This window comes from Trematomus bernacchii, unplaced genomic scaffold (assembly GCF_902827165.1).
Source record: "Trematomus bernacchii unplaced genomic scaffold, fTreBer1.1, whole genome shotgun sequence".
Lineage (NCBI taxonomy): Eukaryota > Metazoa > Chordata > Actinopteri > Perciformes > Nototheniidae > Trematomus > Trematomus bernacchii.
Genome location: NW_022987610.1, coordinates 701,983 through 721,958, shown reverse-complemented (window position 1 = coordinate 721,958; position 19,976 = coordinate 701,983). Strand labels below are relative to the sequence as shown.

Here is a 19,976-nt window from a genome sequence, read left to right as displayed (position 1 = left end):
TATTTGAACTGCAAACTTTTGAACTAACTTGGTGGTGATGGTGAATGATCTGTCGCCATGGCAACGGCATTTGATGACACCCCATAATACGCTTAGATGCGTTGATGGCTGCATCGTTACCAAACCTGTGAAGTTTTGGGCCGAGAGAGAGAGAGAGAGAGAGAGAGAGAGAGAGAGAGAGAGAGAGAGAGAGAGAGAGAGAGAGAGAGAGAGAGAGAGAGAGAGAGAGAGAGAGAGAGAGAGCAGAGAGAGAGAGAGAGAGAGAGAGAGAGAGAGAGAGAGAGAGAGAGAGAGAGAGAGAGAGAGAGAGAGAGAGAGAGAGACTGTCAGAGTGATGACATCATCGTGTTCCATTACACAGGTGTTTATAGTTGAGCTAACGAGCTCTGTAGAGATCAAAGGTTTGCATTGTTCTGAATGAGAGATAAACCTCTTACATATGAACGTTTTGTGGAAGAACCATAACAGATATCTGTGAAATTTCAAAACGTGAAGCATGTCAAGGAAGTTGAGTATCTGAAGTGTCATTTTTGTGTACTTTCGGGTTAATAATGTGGCCTTTTTGGCAGTTTAACTAAAGGTGTGCGGCTGCTGCTGTGAGGAAATATCAGCCTGAAATTACAATGGGTTTTAATGGAGACATGTTGAAAGTTTTTGTCACTTCATGCCCTCAAGAGGCATTTTGTTTAATTATCTTTGCTTAATTATTTGTCATTTTTCAAGCTATGTTTTCCTACGTTTGTCATGAAAAATGATGTCTCAGGAATGTAGGGTTTGGGAATTATGGCAGTTTAATTTTTTTTTCAAGATTTCCTACCCTCTAGCTGTGACATCACGCACTCTAGTTAATGTTAAAATCTGAAGAAAGCCTCTTTACCAAGGTCTGAACAATGTTTAATATCTCTAAAAGTAAGAATCAGATTTAAAAGTTGTGTTACACGAATAATGTCAGAAAGATGTGTAACATTTTAAAGTTGGAATGAGGTTTCTGAGTGAAAGTATGAATGAACAGTTAGCAGTTGAAGTCGCATGAAGATTGTTCAAGTCTGAAGATTTTCTCCATTGACTTCAATGGTTAAAAATGTGATGAATTATGGGATGTATCTCTGGAATTATGAAAGTTATGAATAATCCAAATGATAGCCATCGATTCCCGACCGAGCTGAACGTTTTGATGTTTGAACGGAGTTTCTGCGATGTTGAATGCAGGAGGAGAAGTGGTGCAAAATTCCGGCGGAATAATAATAATTTTGTCCGTAGAATAACATATAGTTGGAATGCTGTATCAGCATTCCCACTAAATTACTAGATTCTCCCTTTGACAGACAAGAGGGATTTCCGCCGCAGGTTTATATTTACGTAACATTTGCGTGTCCACATGCAGTGCATAAACATGGCTGAGTCAACAGCGATAACTTTCGAGGGGTGGAGGTATGCCCATTATTTTGAGTTTGTCCGAAGAAAGGACAGGAATGTGACGGTGAGGTGCAAACTGTGTCCAGGCCAGAAGCTTTTATCCACTGCTGCAAACACAACGTCAAACCTCAATAAGCACCTGCAAAGACAACATGCTAACGTGAACCAGAGTGAGGATGTTGAGTAAAGTAACGAGTAACACTGTAGGTGCGCCGCATTTGCGCTTCAGGTGAGGCTCCCTCCACAAAATGAAGCACCCTCCGCAGTCTACGTGATCTGCCTGTAGGGAGGGGCGGCCCTGCGAGTAAAGTAACGAGTAAAGTTAAGAGTAAAGTAACGCGTTACTTTATGTAGAGAGAAACAAAGTAAAGTAATATTACTTTTTTTTTTAAAGTAATATGTAATATATTACTTTTTTTGAGTAACGACCCCATCTCTGGCAGTAGCCATCTATCATCTTTAGATTAACATGATGTTAAGAATGTATTGATTTTGATAACTATTTAAGCGAAACCATAACAGTTTACTATGTGGTTTACCACAACCTTAAATACACAAGTTTATTTAAAGGATACATCTCTTGTAATAAACTTGCTTGACATTGCAGAAAAGGTGATAGGCAGCAGTGGTGTAAAGTAACTAAGTACATTTACTCAAGCACTGTCCCTAGTTACTTTACTTATTTAATTTAGATTCTACTCTATACTACAATTCAGAGGTTAATCGTGTATTTTTAGGCCAATATTTTGTATTTTAGTTACTTTGCAGATTTGGCTAATGATGTGAAATATAAACAACCCTTAAATCAGACTTTAGTTACTGCTGAGTAACATTAAGGGAAGGTAATTATCAAGTCCCACAAACAATTTAGCAATATATCTGTCACGAACGAGCTGAGAACCAAAATGCAACACACGGGAAACCAGGGAAAGTCGGTAAGCAGCTTTATTATAAAATGTTTATTTGTAGATACCCCCAAAGCGTTTTGCCTATTTAAAAATAATACCTTAACCTAAAGTATTCTTTAATGTTTAAATAAAGCCTAATTAGTTTGTCTGTTTTGCACATCCTCTCCTATCAATATCGTTGTACATCCAGCACTAAACTGTTTTATTGTCGATATCACTTACAGTATCTTCTTGATATGTTCTATTCTATATTTCTATCATTGACTTTCTACTTGCCCCCTAGTGTGTATCTACTCCTACTTAGCAATACTAGTGGAGCCTCGCAGATGGGGGTGCTGCAGCCCCCTCAGCACCCCCCCCCCATGATTTAATAGTACCGCATAGTTTAGCAAATAAAAGTGATCGACCTCCCAGCTTGCGCTGTCTGTGTAGTATTTTGTAAAATAACGCCCCAAACAGCGACCGTCTGTTAAACGCTATCGATTCAAACGGCAGCGTTTTATTCATATTTTGTTTCAAGCTCTCGTCTTTAGTAAAAACAAAACTAGTTGAAGGGGAAATGCTCCCAGGGGAAGCTGATCCACCTTCAGCTCGGTCTCTCTCTCTGCGTGAGCCGCTGTCTGTGTGAACGCCGCTCCGCAGTTTAATGCAGGGCCTTAGCTGCGTTTTAAACAGGCCTAAGATGATATTTAAAATGATTCACTTTTAATTAAAGGTAAGGTAGGTAATTCACTTCAGAAACACTTTGTTATATTCCATGGAATGCTCTTAACATCCCGATAGCAATGAATAAATTAAATGCTTTGACAATAAATATATACAAATATTTCATCTGTGGAAGCCGTGGTGCTGTAAAAAGCAAGACCAATTATCTGCCCTGGCCCGCGGCAGATAACGGGATGACCTACCTGCCTGTCAGCCTTCCATCTCGTGCACAAACTTATCTCGTGCCCTCATTGTTCATGTGTGCGTTTGTGTGTGTTGGAGGAGGGGCTCTATAAGGAAGTCTGAAGGAAGGGGCAGATTTTTTTCGGTTGTGTACTTTCAAATTCTAGCTTACTCTGGTTTCTCCATTCTTACCTACCCTACCTTTAATGAACTGCTTGTTTTGTTGCTTGTGGACATAGTGTAAGTTTGTTTCTACAAGTACAGTTTTAGGGACACAAAGGTTAGGAGGGCAGCCGGGGGCAAGGCTCTACAGTGGGGGGGGGGGGGCAGCTGCCCCCTGTAGTTTTTTTCTATCTCTTAAAAAAATACAGTCTTCTCTGTTTCTCGTAAGGTCTCCCTTTCTGTTGGTCGCTTGTTAGCAGACCCTTCACGCGATAGCAGAGCGAACAGATACAGGAGGCGTAGAGCGAGGGATCATTGTCCACTAGTTAATTAATCGCAGATGGCGTCGTGCGGATAAAGTAAAAAAATAAAATAAATGGGTCGCGAAATATACTTTGGCGGCCGTTAATATACCTGGGCGGCCCGCCCAAGTAAAGTCTATGTGTGGGAAACCCTGTATTGGATGTGTTATTTATGTTTCTTGTCTTTAATGTGAATTAACTCTTATTTTGAAATGAAAAGAAACCGGTAAAAAAATACAGCTTCCTGCGTTCGGATGAGCTGCTCCGACTCTCGGTCCTGACGGACTCCAAAAAAGTCAGACACAATCAAACAAATAAATAAAAACAAGGATAATTGTGTCTTATTGTTGACTAAATAACATTTTAGAAATAATAAAACATTTGAAGGAAAAACTATGAAACAATACAGATTTCTGTCACGAACTTGAAAACACAAGGTATAGGACTCAAATGCACGACCCAGGAGCATTGCGGCGCCAGGGGGGCGCTGAAGCTCCCCCTAGGATAGCCATAGCACCCCCTAAGCACCCCCAAGAAATGTATGTCTTCTTTTTTTCTTTTGTGAAAATTCATAATTTAGAAAATGATTGATTCGAAATTAATATGCTACAGTAGGCCACAGTACAAGTACTTCTGGGTCTCTGTGTTTCATTCAAGCTCTGCTCTGTGTGTGTGTGGCACGAGCCATTTTGTGTGCGTGCGCGAGCGAGAGAGAGAGAGAGAGAGAGAGAGCGCGCACCGGTACCGGAGATCGTTGTGGTTAGCATCTGATGCTAGCTAGCTACGCTAACGGATATAAGGAGCTTTTTCAACAAGGTGGAGGGAGAACTCTCTCCTGTCAGACTGAGAGTCTCAGATAACCTCAGCTCAGGTGAAGTAAAGGACTCTCTCAGTGTTTAGATAGCCTAGTTAACTTGGGGTGGGTCTCAAACGGCTTGGTCACGATGAATGTAAATAAGTATATCCGAGGCACACGTTTATATGATCATTATAGGTATAAAAAAACAAGAGCATAAATGAAAAACAGGTATGAAATAGCCTACTATATGACAGTAAAACAAGAATACAGTTTAAAAGGGGAGTGATTTGTAAAATATCGATAAAGAAATAGAAAATCGGTTTACAGTTCTTTTTCATATGGGTGTTGAGAGGTATCCATAGATCGCTTAATTTTGCTCTCAAAGTGCATCAGATTGATGCATTTAATTTCCATATAAAAAAAAAAATCTTCCCGGGGGAGCATGCACCCTTCTGTCTTTTTATGCCTTTATTAGCTACTAACTTGAATTTTTATCAAAATTAATTAATCAATTCTTTGTTATACTTTATTGTAATGTATACAATCATGTATTGTGTAACAATTATATGTTTAAAAAAAAGAAAAGTCTAATTATGATATTAGACCTCAAATCATCTGAGGCCTGGCGCACCCCCTCCAGGTTGGGAACCACTGCCCTAGAGGATGTGACGTCCACCCCCCGATTAAAACATGTTCATACAATACTGAATACATTTGAAACCTTCTTTATGTATATAACCAACATGTCAATACGTTTCAGTTTTTGTAGTGTATTGGTCTTTTGTAGAGATTTTTCATTTATTCTTTATATATTCTCTTGTGTATTGCTTGGGGGGGGGGGGGGGGGGGGGGGGCGGCCCTGTGGCTGATAATAACTATGTGTCCTCTAATATTCAATTACCCACCCCAAGTTTCTAGACACAATCTGACTTGCCTCTCAAAGAACATTTACTTAAAAAACACCTCTAACAACCCCCCCCCAACCTGTATTCATCAGCCCACCTGATAAGTGCCTTGTGGGAGGCAAAGATAAAGCAGGGGAGAGAGGGACACACTGCATCATATAAAATATATATATTTGTTATAGTCTGTGTCACAGACTTCCTGTTCTTTCCTACATTACTGTTTTCACTCTTCCTCCACCTTTCAGTACATAAAGGACTTCTACAACAAGACAGCCCTGAGTCGTAATGGGACTGGCCTCAGCGGGGAGACCCTCACTCTGATGTACTCTCTCACTGTGTCCGTCTTCGCTATTGGAGGTCTGCTGGGCTCCGTCGTCGTGGGCATGCTGGTCTCTCGCTTTGGCAGGTAATACATTTGTTTCCACAGATTGTTCAGGAGAGGATCTAGATTTAACAGCAGTTCTACACCAGTTAAGTGGGTTCCTTTTAACCATCCCCAAAATCTTCCCTTAACCCTACGCAGGGCTGCAGGAGCCCATGGCCACTCGTCCAATCATACGTGTCTGTGAAGTATCATTTATGATTTGGTAGACTAAAGCATAACAGAAAGTAACCTCACTTAAAATAGTCCCAAGTGCGTCATTGCTAATGCTGGTTTGACACCGACAAGGTTGAACATGAAGATTCATGCAAAACAAAAAATTACCATTTTCATTAAGACCACTGTTGTGTTCAAAATTCCAGGAAAGACAGACAACTTCTAAGTTTAACTATTTATTATAAGAGAGCAAAATATATATATTGACTTGGCCAAGGACTCCGTCACGTCATAGAAATCACAGGCAGCAAAACTGTAATCTGTAACCACTATTTCCGGAAAGAGCCCCGAACCTCGTGTGACAATACATGTTTATTACACAGGGCGTTGCCCGTACATTTATGATTGGTTGAGACTAGATGGAGAGCAACCTTGGTTTAGACTTTGGCTCTCTCTCGTTGGTGCGCAGACTCAGACAGAGTCTCTTGGCAACACGCAGCTAACGTGCAAGTATGGGCATTAAATTATCTGAACAAAGAGGGGGGCATCATTTCAAGTCACGTGGAGCAGCAGGGGGGCATATTTCAACAGAAAACAACCGACATTACTATTGAGTAGTTACAGTTCTCATGAAATTAAATTGATTATTATTATATTGATATAACCATGCTATAACAGATCAACATTAAAGGTCCCCTATTATACTCTTTTTCATCAATATATTATAGTTCTCAGATCAACCCAGTCTCACGGCATTTCGTGTTATTAGTCACGAAATTAATTTAATCTATTGATTCGTGTTCACCAACACGATTTTCACCTTTTTTTCGTGTCACACAGAACGATTTTAAATGCAATGTATTTCTATTGGTAGTATGTTTCGTGCCTGCAACACGTCTTTTTGTCCGGTCGGGTCTTGGAAGACCAGAAGCTGTGTGGTTCATAAAAACATGTTCTTACTCAATATCTTACCCTAAGCCTAACCCTATCCCTTTTATTTTAAATTGTATAATGTCTCAGTTTTTTTGCCGTCAGTGAGGAAAAGAAATGGCTCAGAGCCTCAGAATACTGAAATCTGTATTTTATGTCATCTTTTTTTCCTTCTAATTTGTTATTATTTGGTGCAGGCACGAAACATACTACCAATATAAATACATTGCTCCTAAAATCGTTCTGTGTCAGAATACTTAAATCTGTATTTTTTTTAATGTCTTTTTCCTTCTAATTTGTTATTATTTACATTGCTTTTAAAATCGTTCTGTGTGACACGAAAAAAATGGCGAAATCGTGTTGGTGAACACGAATCAATAGATTAATTTCGTGACTATAACACGAAATGCCGTGAGACTGTGTTGCTCAGATATATACAAAACATGTCTCTCGCTGAAAACTTTAAGCAGGACATTCTTAATCACATGTACAGGCTGATCAATTTGTGTGTGTGTGTGTGTGTGTGTGTGTGTGTGTGTGTGTGTGTGTGTGTGTGTGTGTGTGTGTGTGTGTGTGTGTGTGTGTGTGTGTGTGTGTGTGTGTGTGTGTGTGTGTGTGTGTGTGTGTGTGTGTGTGTGTGTGTGTGTGTGTGTGTGTGTGTGTGTGTGTGCCTTCAGGAAAGGCACACTGGTAAACACAACAGTGCTGGTGTTTATTGCCAGCACCCTGATGGGCTTCAGCAGGATTTGTGGTTCACCTGAGATGGTCATCATTGGTCGCTTCATCACAGGAATTCATTCAGGTACACATACATTTACACACCTATACATTTACTGCTGTAAGTAATGGCGCATGTTTAAATGGCCAAATGTATGTTTGTTTGTTTGTTTGTAGCCTTTATTTATCCAGGTTAAAAAATCCCATTGAGATCAACAATCTCTTTTACAAGGGAGACCTGCGGCACATTTAGTTACACATTTAGTTACAACAAACAGAAAACAAAAGGACATCACAACATAATTACAGGGGTAATTAGCATTAGCAACCTATTTACATTTACAGGTATCCAATAATATTTCATCCAGCCGTGCTTTAAAACGATGCAAGGGAATCAAAATGCTCAGTTTCAATATTTTTTGCATGGTGTTCCAAGCCAGAGGAGCAGCGCACATGAAACCTTTAGCACCTAAAACAGTCCTAGCACTTGGCACATGTAATAAAAACACATCCTGTGATCTCAGGCAATAGCTACTTGCCACTGTCCGTGAGATCGAAGAGCAGATATAAGAAGGTAGTTTACCCAGCATGGCTTTATATATGAATATGTACCAATGACTGAGCCTCCGACCAGTAAGTGAAGGCAGACCTGCCTTGGCATAGAGGGTACAGTGATGAGTAAGTACTTTACAGTTAGTAACAAATCTCAGAGCACTGTGATAGGCGGCATCTAACCTTTCCAGGCAATGGGCAGGTGCATTCATATATATCAAATCACCATAGTTTAGCACAGGTAAAAAGGTCACAGTGACTAGCCTTTTCCTGGCTTCAAAAGAGAAACAGGACTTGTTTCTGAAAAAGAAACCTAGTCTAACCCTCAGTTTTTTAAGCAGATTAGTGACCTGAAGTTTAAAAGTAAGACAATCATCAAGCCAGATACCAAGGTATTTATAATAGCTAACCACTTGGAGTACTTGTCCTTGCATAGTCACAATATCCAAAGCAGTCTCTGGAGTCTTTTTAGCTTTAGAAAAGAGCATTACTTTGGTTTTCTCAACATTTAAAATAAGCTTAGTTCAGAGAGCTGAGTCTGAATAATGTTAAAAACAGCCTGTAATTTAACAACCGCCTCCTTAATGGAGGGACCTGCACAGTACATCACGGTGTCATCCGCATAAAAATGCAAAGTAGCTTCATCCACATTTTCACCTAAACTATTGATGTAGATGGAGAATAAAAGTGGACCTAAAACTGAACCTTGAGGAACACCATTAGTGATGTTCAACCACTCAGAAGACAGCCCATCAAAGTGAACACATTGGGACCTTTCAGAGAGGTAGTTCACAAACCACCCCACTGCATGGCTGGATAAGCCAATACTGAGTAGCCTCTGCTTTAAGATGTGATGATCGACTGTGTCAAACGCTTTGGAAAGGTCAATAAATAGAGCTGCACAACTCTGCTTTTTATCCAAAATACTTGTAATGTCATTCACCACTTTCATTGTGGCAGTGATGGTGCTATGTTGCTTTCTGAAGCCTGACTGATGTTTAGACAGAATGTCATTGTTACATAAAAACTCCTTTACCTGTTCACTCACTAGGCGTTCAAGAACCTTAGCCAGAACTGACAATTTCGAGATTGGCCTATAGTTATTTAAAACAGTTGCCTCCCCTCCTTTTAGTAAAGGCAGGACATATGCTGACTTCCATATTTTAGGAATTGTGTTTGTGCTGAGGGAGAGGTTAAAAAGAGTAGTGAGAGGTGGAGCAATAAAATCTGCAGCTATCTTTAAAAAGAAAGGTTCTACGTTGTCCAGGCCAGCCGGTTTCTTAGGATCTAACTTAGATAAAGCTTCATGAACAACATTTACAGTAAAAGGAGTAAAACTGAAAGGGTTTTCCAGACCACATTGTTCAGAGTCACAGACTGTGGTGTTCACAGAAGCAGAGTTAGTCACAGAATCAAACATAGAACCGCAGGACACAAAATGCTCATTAAAACAATTTAACATAGTAGCCCTGTCCGATATAGAGCCAGATGCTGTGGTAATGCACAGAGGTAGCTCATTTCGGATCTCACCGGTGGATAGCGATTTTATGGCTTTCCAAAATTTCCTAGGATTATTTAGGTTTTCTGTAGTAACTGACAAATAGTACTTTTGACATGTGAAGTGAAGCTATTTCTTAGCTGCCTAAAACGCAGCCATTCTACCTCTGAGCCTGATTTCCTAGCCTTTGCCCAGGCCTTGTTTCTCTCATGTAGGAAACTGGACAGTTCAGCAGAAAACCAAGGATTGTCTCGTCCCTTTACTCTAAAAGTACGTAGGGGTGCATGTTTATCTATAATTTCCATAAAACCAAGATAAAAATAAGACCATGCAGTTTCAACATCAGCACACAGATCGATTTTTCCCCAATCAAACCCAAACAGATCATGAACAAAACCCTGCTCCACAAAATGTTTTATGTGTCTCTTAATAATAATACGAGGTTTAACCTTTTGGACCTTAGTGTCCCTAATTGTGGCTACAACACAGTGGTCACTCACATCATTTGCAAATACTCCCACAGATGGGTATTTATAGGGAACATTAGTTAGAATGAGATCAATTAGGGATGATTTATTAGGGGACTTAACGTTAGGGCGAGTAGGACTGTCAACAATCTGAGTAACATTCAGAGAGATACAAAGGTTTTTAAAATCCTCTGATACTGCAGTTAACCAGTCCCAGTTAAAATCTCCAAGTAGCACTATTTCCTTGTAGTCTAGTTGTGATAAAAGTTTTGCTAGTGAAGACAAGGAGTCCTTGACAGCTGAGGGGGGTCTGTAACAGCCCACCACCATGACTTGTTGCCCCTTTGCCACTTCTATATTTAAGGCTAAAAATTCGAATTGCTTACTGACAGATTTGGAGATCAATGTGGTTACACTGTACTTATTCTTAACATAAATGGCAACTCCACCACCTTTATTAGGCCGGTCGGTACGATACACATTATAACCATTTAAGGATATGTCAGAGGCCAAAATAGTTTTATTTAGCCATGTTTCTGATAACACAATGACGTCAGCGTCAGTCGAGCTCGCCCAAATGCGGACAAAATCTAGTTTACCTAACAGACTGCGCACATTCAAGTGGATGAAACCCAACCCAGATCTATCTTTAAAATCAGCAGGAGTAGCGATCTGACTACTACTACTGGGCGGACCAGGGTTAGGTTGAACATTTCCTGACAGTAATAACAACAACAAAAACAGGCATCTTTTCCTCTTAATCGACACACACACATTGTCATCTACTTTAGAATCACCGGAAAAGTCTGCGAGAGTTTGATTAGAGCTTAAGAAGCAGTCCTGAAGAACCATCATCGCAGGCAAACAAAAAAGACAAACATATTTTGTCGAGCAGATTGTCTGCGACAAGGTGACCGGTAAATGTTTGTGTAAGACATCCGAACCTTTACAGGGGATGTCCACTGCGGGCGGTAGAACAGACCTGAACCCAGTCGACTTCTCCGGATGACGAGAAAACTTCTCATTGTCCAAAATAGCTAACAGGCATAGCAGAATCACAATAGGGGCCATTTTCCCAGACCAGCACAGCATCCGGATAGGTGCGCAAGCAGGCCCGAAACGTGGAGGCGCTCCGGTCTCTCCGCGATGACCCCAGTGCAAAACCTCCTCAGCACAGCAGGATAGGCGAAGCAGGCCCAGCTCGAGGCGTAGAGGCGCTCCGGTCTCTCCGCGATGTCCCCGGTGAAGATCCTCCTCAGCACAGCAGTACAGGATAGGCGAAGCAGGTCCAGCCCGAAACGTAGAGGCGCTCCGGTCTCTCCGCGATATCCCCGTGGTAAAACCTCCTCGGCACCGTAGAGCACGACAGGTGGAGCAGGTGGATACAGGCCTCCGCTACAGCAGGTGTAAAGCAGGCCGCAGCCCGAGCGCGAAGCCGCTCCGGTCTCTCCGTTACGTCAAAAGAAACGTACACAATACAGCCCCAGACAAGCTCAATGTGTCTGCCTGCTCTTAATGAGGACCCATGTTCCAGTTTAAGGTGTTTTCCTGTTTCAACATTACCAACAAAGCCGGCTCTATAACAAAAAGAAAGAGCCTGACTTCAAGGCCATCCAGCACCTTTGGGATGAAGTGGACCTCTGACCGAGTCTTGATGCACTCTGGTTGCTATATATTGTGTGCAACAGGTGTCATCATATGATTAGGCTCAGGTGTTCTGCATTTGGGTCCTATTTCCCCCAAGCCTGACACAGACAGTGTTCATAACCTCTGAGATCAGTGTCTTCCACATGAAGATAGAAGGGGGGTCCTCCCTGACCCATTTCACCATGATGACTTTCCTGGCCAGCTTTAAGAGCAACATCATCCTCATGATGTTTAAGAGGACAAACAAGCAGCCTAGTCCCTACATCAGTCTTACCTTTTGGGCAATTTGGTGAGGTCTCCGCCCAGAGATGGAGTACTCGAGTGCGGATTTTCGGGACTCGTGACTCGACTCTGACTCGCGCACTGATTGACGCGGACTCGAACTCGGACTTGTGAATTCTCGCGCACAATGACTCCGACTTGGACTCGGATTCGAGCACGTTTTGTCTTGAGTCAGATGTACTCTGTCCTGGCGTGTGCACCTGCGAGGCGAGTTCACGTACTGGCCGTGGGCACGACCCCGCTATTCCAGTCTAAAGATGTCCAGAGACACACCCTGCATCGTGCTGTATGCTTTCACAGATTTTGCTTCGACATTGGGAAAGAGCAGCGCAAAATGCTCGTTATGTGGAAAAAAGATAGAGTTCAAACATATAGTTGGGTGGGTAGAAGGGGGTATCATGCACCCCCCTGAAATATAGTTCTAATCAGCTTTTCTAGATTGGAAAAATGTTGTAGAAAACGATTAGCTATGTTAAAAAGTTGGCAAATTGTCCCACGCAGTTATATCTCTCACAGGCTCCGCCCTCTACTGGACTCTATGGGTACTACTCTCTATCATGCTGTGCGTGCTTTCACCTACTGAATTTACGTAAACGTAGCCGGCCAATCGGGGCGAGCCTACCTGAATGCGCGCGCAGGCCCACAGTATATAAGGCGGCTCCAGCCGCCGCCCCACTATCATATTTCTCTTCAGACGAGCTGACAACCGAAGAGTTAAATAAACGTACGAAGATTAGAAGAAACGAAAAATGGACTCACCATTACTGGAATCTCGGCCATGCCCCACCTGCCTTGGTTTGATCGCGGTCACCGATCTCCACCACCTCTGTAGAGTGTTTGGGGGACCAGGATATGGCCGAGGCGGTGCCATTCACGTTCGCCATTCCAGCGGGGCGGATGGCTCCGTTTGCCGTTGTCAGGCACTTCCGGGTTCGGTCCATGGAGGTCCACCGCCCTAGGTGATGACCATGGCGGCGGAGCGCAGCTGCTCCCAGCGGGCAGCAGGCTGGGCAGGGAGCTGAAAAGAGCTCTGCTACGCTACCGCGTGACAGGGCGACTGCAGATAAACACGGGTGTGTTGGGCATCTCGCTCATTGCTGGAGATGCCCCCACCTCGCCAGATCAGCGCGATTATTTGTAGCTTGATCATGGCCGCCGTGTGGTATCCCGGTGAGGGATCACGCCGCATGACACTTTTCAAAAAGGACCGTGTTGATCTCCTGGGAGCCCCCGTGTTTACGGAAGGGCTCTTTGGATCGGAAAGAACACTGTCCCACACTCCCCGCCCCCTCTGTAAACTCCAGTATAGGAGCCAGCAGGTGGGCGCGTGCACGTGAGTGGAATAAACCGTAGTGCTGTCAAAGCACTGTGCGGGTTCAAGAGAGTGATGTGTGTGTGAGAAATGCATTCAGTGAAAACGATTGCATTTATCCCAGAGTAAGAGTCATCTCTCTCCACATTTCCATGTTTCACCATAATGTCCGTTTCAAAGAGATGGCAGTTGACAGAGCCGCGGCCCCACGGGAGCTGCCGCGGTGCGTTCAAGAACCTCATTAGAAAATCGGCCCCTTTTTCTGTGTCAGGCCCCATGCCAAAACTCCCTTTTATGGAAGGTTTTGGCAGCGGAGTAGGCCACCAGAGAATACTACAGCTTCTTAGCTGTGGCTCCAAAGTCGAGTGATTTGTGTGTGAAAAATGCATTTAGTAAAAACGATTGCATTTATCCCGGAGTAAGAGTCATATCTCTCCACAATTCCACATTTTCCCATAATGTCTCGTTGAGATCGGCAAGGCCGCTTTCATACGATGTTAATTGGACACCCATTATGAGGCGCGGCCCCCGTGAGAGTGGCCGCGGTGCGTTCAGGGACCTCCGCAGAAGAACAGTGCGTTACGTAGTGTAAACTCTAGTTCTAAAGTGATATGTGTGTGTAAAATGCATTCGGTAAAAAGGATTGCATTTATCCCAGAGTAAGAGTCATCTCTCTCCACATTCCACATTTCCCCATAATGTCCGTTTCAAGGAGACGGCATTATGACGACGCGCGCCCCCCCCCCCGTGAGAGTGGCCGCGGTGCGTTCAGGGACCTCCGCAGAAGAACAGTGGGTTACGTAGTGTAACTCTAGTTCTTGAGTGATATGTGTGTGTAAAATGCATTCGGTAAAAACGATTGCATTTATCCCAGAGTAAGAGTCATCTCTCTCCACATTCCACATTTTCCACATTTCCCCATAATGTCCGTTTCAAGAGACGGCATTATGACGACGCGCGGCCTCCCCCCCGAGAGCGGGCCGCGGCGCGTTCATGGACAGAAGAAGCTCAGATTAATGCTTATTTCTCTCTAAGAGAAAATAGCATTATGGTGGAGCGCGCGCTCTCACGGGAGCATGCCGTGGTGCGTTCAGGGACCTCAGTTAAAAATCGGCTGTTTTTTTCTCTGAGTGGAAACTACATTATTGAAAAACGGCCTTTTCTGTGTCAGCCCCCCATGGGTCAAACTTCCTTTTATGGAGGGTTTGACGGCGGAGTGGGCCACCAGAGAGTACCACAGCTTCATAGCTGCGGCGCCGCAGCTGATTGCACATCCCCTAACACAATGTTATGGGGAATGGAAAATCAGTGGTGTATTAACAGAGCGCATGGACAGGACACTGAGACTGGGTTATTCACTCCAGTTTTGCAGCATCCCTCCTCCGTTCAGAGGCAGGAGAGAAGCACATCTGTCATCCCAGGAGGAGGTTTCCTCTCAGCATGTGCACTCTCAAGTCAGAGAGAAGGGGCATTATTCCCTGTACTTCCTGGTTCCCAAGAAGACAGGAGAATTCAGGCCCATTCTGGATCTTCAATGCCTGAACCAGCACATTGCATGCAAGAAGTTCCATATGTTAACTATGAAACAGTTACTGAGACTGGTGCAGCCAGGCGATTGGTTCACAACCATCGACCTGAAGAACGCTTACTTTCATGGCGAAATTGCTCCAAGAGCACAGAAAGTATTCGCGTTTTGCCTTCCAGGGGGTAGCCTACGAGTACAACAGACTGCCGTTCGGCTACTCCCTATCCCCACGCACGTTCAGCCATGACGCTGCAACCGCTGCGGGACCATGGCATGAGGGACGACCTCATAGTTATGGCCAGGTCCAGGGAATGGGCAATACTGCACACAGCCCAATTGATCCTACACCTAACCAAGTTGGGTTGAAAAAGAAGTTGCGGTCAATTGGAAGAAGAGCTCCCCCATACCTCACCAGCAGGTAGAATATCTGGGGGTGATGCTCGATGCAGGCAGACTACGTGTCACCCTGACAGAAAGCAGACAGGCATCCCTGCTGCGGGCAGTCTGCAGGCTGCGTCAGGGGGCGACGGTGACAGCTTTGATTATCATGCAGACTTTGGGTCTCATGACGGCTGCTCACTCCGTAGTGCCACTCGGACTGCTGCATGCACGTCGCATGCAGATGTGGTTTACCGGTCTTCGTTTAGATCCTAAGACACAAACGACGTCTGGTGGCCATCCCCCCCCCTCAGTAGAGAGCAACCTCCGATTCTGGGGGTCCCCAGAGAATCTGCAGAGGGGAGCTCCACTGGGGCAGGTAACCTCCTATATCACAGTCTTCACAGACGCTTCAAAGAAAAAGAAAGTGACAGGATGGGGGGGGACGTGTCGAGAAAGGGCTGTGGGTGGTTGCTGGCCTCTGGCGGCACAGCAACCTCCTGGAGCTGCAAGCAGTGATGTTGGTCCTACAGCACTGCAAACCCTTAATACAGGGCAAACAGGTGCTAGTAAGGAGCGACAACCGCACCACAGTGGCGTACATCAACAGGCAGGGCGGAGTCCGCTCAATAGCCTGGTTGACCGCAGCAGAGAACCTGTGGCTGTGGGTTTCACAGATTGTGTTGTCTCTAAGGGCTCTTCACATCCCGGGACGGGAGAACAGGGGGGCCGACCTCATGTCAAGAGGCGGACCCCTGCCAGACGAGTGGAGGCTTCACCCGGAGGTGGTGAAGCAGGTCTGGACTCAGTTCGGTAGAGCAGAGGTGGACCTGTTCGCCAATCGGCGCAACAGCCACTGTGCCCTGTGGTTCTCCCTGGCTCGGTGGGACAACCCGCCCTTGGGGGTCGACACGTTTGCACACGAGCCATGGCCAAGAAAGCTGCTTTACGCCTTTCCACCGCTGCACCTTATCCCCCCCCTCCTGGAGAGGGTGAGGCGGGAACAGCTGTCAATCATCCTGGTGGCCCCAGATCGCCGCCTGGCGCCGTGGTAACGCAGGGGTAACACAGATGATGGTGGGCCAGCCCTGAGCGATTCCTCAGGTCTGGGGAGCGCTGTCTCAGGAAGCAGGTGCAATAGGGGCGTTACCCACTCTGGGCCAACCTCTCCAGGCTTGGCTCCTGAGAGGGACAGGCTGAGACAGGTGGGGCTGTCTGATAACGTTATTCAGACTATCCAAGCAGCAAGAGCAGAATCCACCACAGCTTGTTACAGGCCAAAGTGGGCGGGATTGGATTGGATGGTGTGAAGGAAGGAGTCTAGAGCCTCTGTCGTGCACGCTGGGCTCTATTCTTACCTACTTACAGATACTGGTGGACAGGGGGCTGGCTCATTCCACAATTAAGGTGTATGCAGCAGCCATTTCGTCCTGCCATGAGGGATTTGGAGGCAGGTCAGCCTTCAGTCAGCCGCTTATGACGCGGTTTTTGCAGGGGGTCAGGAGGCAGCGCCCGGTAGTGCACGCCTCCGCCCCGCAATGGGACCTGCCGTTGGTGCTCGAGGCTCTGGTCACAGAACCATTTGAGCCTCTGGAGCTTTCCTCCCTAGTAGCACTGTCATGGAAGACAGCATTGCTACTTGCCTTGACTTCGGCTAAAAGAGTGTCCGAGCTGACCGCTCTGTCGGTACACCCAAGTTGTCTTTTGATCCGGGGTGACCGTAGCGGGGCGACACTCAGGCCGAACCACTCCTTTACTCCTAAGAGCAGTGGCGTCGCCTGGCCTGGGCATCCGGGGCTTTAGCCCCGAATGTTTTTTCTGTAGCCCCGGACAATTCTCCCTCAATAATATAATACATTAACCGTTCTTTACGTGAACCTCATCATGACACAAGAGGACGGCAGCACTGTAATTTCCCGTGTTCAGTGAATGCAACAGAGGCATGACACCAGACCAATCAGAGAGTTGCATGGAAAAAACGTGTGCTTGTGTCATTCAAGCTCGGCTCTGTGTGTGTGTGTGGCAATAGCGCATTTAGTGTGATAGAGAGAGAGAGAGAGAGAGGGGGAGGGAGGGAGGTGCCAGCATGGACCGTGTTGTTAGCATCTGGTTAGCTAGCTGCACTAACGGACATAAGGAGCTGTTTGTTCCACAAGAAGCTGGAGGAGAGTCCTCTCCTCTCAGACTGAGAGACTCAGGTAAGCTAAAGGACTCTCTGAGTGTTTAGTCTAAGTTATCTCAGTGGGTCTCAAACGGTTTGGTCACAAATTATTCAAAAGATTATTTCCGCGGCACACCTTCATATGATCATTATAGTTATTAAAAAAAAGAGAATAAAGGAAAAACAGTTATGAAATACTATATGGCAGTAAAACAAGAATAGAGTTTAAAAAGGGAGTGATTAGTAAAATATCCATAAAGAAAAAGAACATCTGTTTACAGTTCTGCTTCATATGGGTGTTGAGAGAGGTATCCATAGATCTCTTCATGTTGCTCTCAAAGTGCACCAGATTGATGCATTTAACTTCAATATTTAAAAAAAAATCTTCCCGGGGGAGCATCCCCCCGGACCCCCCTAGAGGAGGTGAGCCCCCCACTCATAAAAAATACCACTTTACCCCTGCCTATATGCCGTGAGCTGATTATCGAGCCTTCATTGTAACAGTCGCGGGTGTACTGTGTGTGTGCGTGTGGGGAGTGTTGCAGTAAAAAATGCCACTGTAGTGCCGCCGCCACTGTGGGCTAAGCCCCGAATGTTTTCAGGTCCAGGCAACGCCCCTGCCTAAGAGTATCAGAAGTTCATGCAGAGCAAGGGCTATTCAGTTAGGTGGCTTTAATCTTCCACCCCATATTGGGGCCAGGGAGGCTAAATTGCACCTCCTCTGCCCAGTGCGTGCGCTAGCATGCTATGTAGAGTGCACGGCTGCCATTAGGCGCACTGAACAACTGTTTGTGTGCTTTGGGGATGGTGTGGCTGGAAAAGCCCTCTCAAAGAAGCGCCTAACAGGATGGCTATGCAGGTGCATTACACATGCCTATGGACGGGCGGGGAGAGCCCTCCCCACTGGGGTCCGTGCACATTCTACACGGGCTGTGGCTGTGTCAACAGCCTTATTCAGCGGCGTGAGTGTAGAAGATATATGCACGGCGGCGTCTTGGTCTACGCCAGGCCCCTTCATAAAATGTTATCCCCTGGACATGTCTGGCTCCTTCTCGTCGTCGGTGCTTGCCGAGGCAACGCATGACTGGTGAGAGGGGGGTGGCTGTGGGTCAGCAGGTATCTGACCCCCCCCCCTGGACATAAAACACTTGTGTTTTCCCATGCTCCTGAGGGACTCGGGACAATCAGCCCCATACAGGGCTGGAGGACTCTCCCCGCCTGCCCATGGGCAGGCCGGGAGAGCCTTCCTCACTATTGTCCATGCCCACTCTACTTATAATCAGTGTTTCCTAAATGGAAAAAGTATGTAGAAAAGGATGAGCTATGTTAAAATGTTGTCTGGATGTCCCACATGTATGTTTTTATGCTAATTAGTGCCACCATTGCCAAAAACTGCATTTTCACATTTTCCACTATATCTCAGCCAATATTGCAGATAAATTAACAAATAATGTGTCTAGACCAAGCGGCAAACTCTGGGGCAGAGCCGGGAGGCCTATAAGGAAGTGCCTCAAACTGCAGTTCATCTAGTGGCCGGTAGGAGCAGTCTGCAGAAGGGAGCAATTTAGTTTAAAGGGGACCTATCATGCAAAATGCACTTTTGTACGTCTTTTATACATGAATATGTGTCCCCGGTGTTCCAGGGAACTCACCAAGTGTCAGAAAACACAACCCTCTCTATTTTCCTCCATACCCAAATCTCTAAAAAAGGGGCTGCAACGGATCTGATAAAAACTGATCCAGATTTGAACACTTTCCTGACGTCAGGACAGTGGCGCTAACCCAACTCCACCAATCAGGAGGAGACAACCACGGCATTGCCGTTCGAAAGCGCTGGAGACGTTGTAGTACATATGCCAGGCCTCTAGATGGTGCTGTTTCTCACAGAATCAACCCTTACTAAAACAGATCTAAAAAATGTCAAATTGAGCAAAATGAGGCATGGCTAAAATGCATGATCTGTTTGGTATTTTGAAAAAAAAAAAGTATAAATATGCCTTATATAGGTATGGTCCTACACTATATTATTCAAATATAGCATGATAGGTCCACTTTAAGTTATATTAAGCCTTAAAGTTATGCATAAATTAGGGCGTGGTCACATTGAGTGACAGGACTGTCCAGTGACTGCTGTTTTGTATCTCTCTGCTAGCAGCTCCGTGATGCTACAGGGGCTCTGCCTGCTCAACTCATCCAGGGAACATAACTTGAACTCGGCCGTGTTTGTTGTGCTGGTGCCGTTTGGACTATTCTTCATGCTTATATCGGACTATTGTGACTCACTCTGTGGTTAAAACAGACGGTGCATGAATGCGGTTTTGCGGTAAGTGAAATGTAGTACTTTAGTACTATATTTATGTGTTTATGATTTTAATCAGCTAACGTTAATGAATGTTAAGGCTTGGGTTAGCATGTAAGCGAGTGGTAGCTACATCTGTGCTAACGATGCAAATCGTAGCCTCCAATAGAGAAGTGTTAAGCGTTAAGTGGGATAATACTGTAGAACAAACGGCTTCTGTTTGAGGTTGGTAAAATAAGGTCATCCTTGTAAGTTAGAGAGATATTTTATTAGGTAGGTAACTTTATGCA

At 45.0% G+C, this 19,976-nt stretch overlaps 1 protein-coding gene across 1 annotated transcript in view; it reads left to right on the top strand.

The window, feature by feature from the left end:
- slc2a15a (solute carrier family 2 member 15a) overlaps nucleotides 1–19,976 on the top strand; it is a 197,886-nt gene that overhangs the window by 49,732 nt on the left and 128,178 nt on the right. The window contains exons 7-8 of the mRNA XM_034131972.1: nucleotides 5,626–5,786; nucleotides 7,526–7,650. Coding sequence (XP_033987863.1) covers nucleotides 5,626–5,786; nucleotides 7,526–7,650 — 286 coding nt within the window. The remainder of the gene's footprint in view (nucleotides 1–5,625; nucleotides 5,787–7,525; nucleotides 7,651–19,976) is intronic.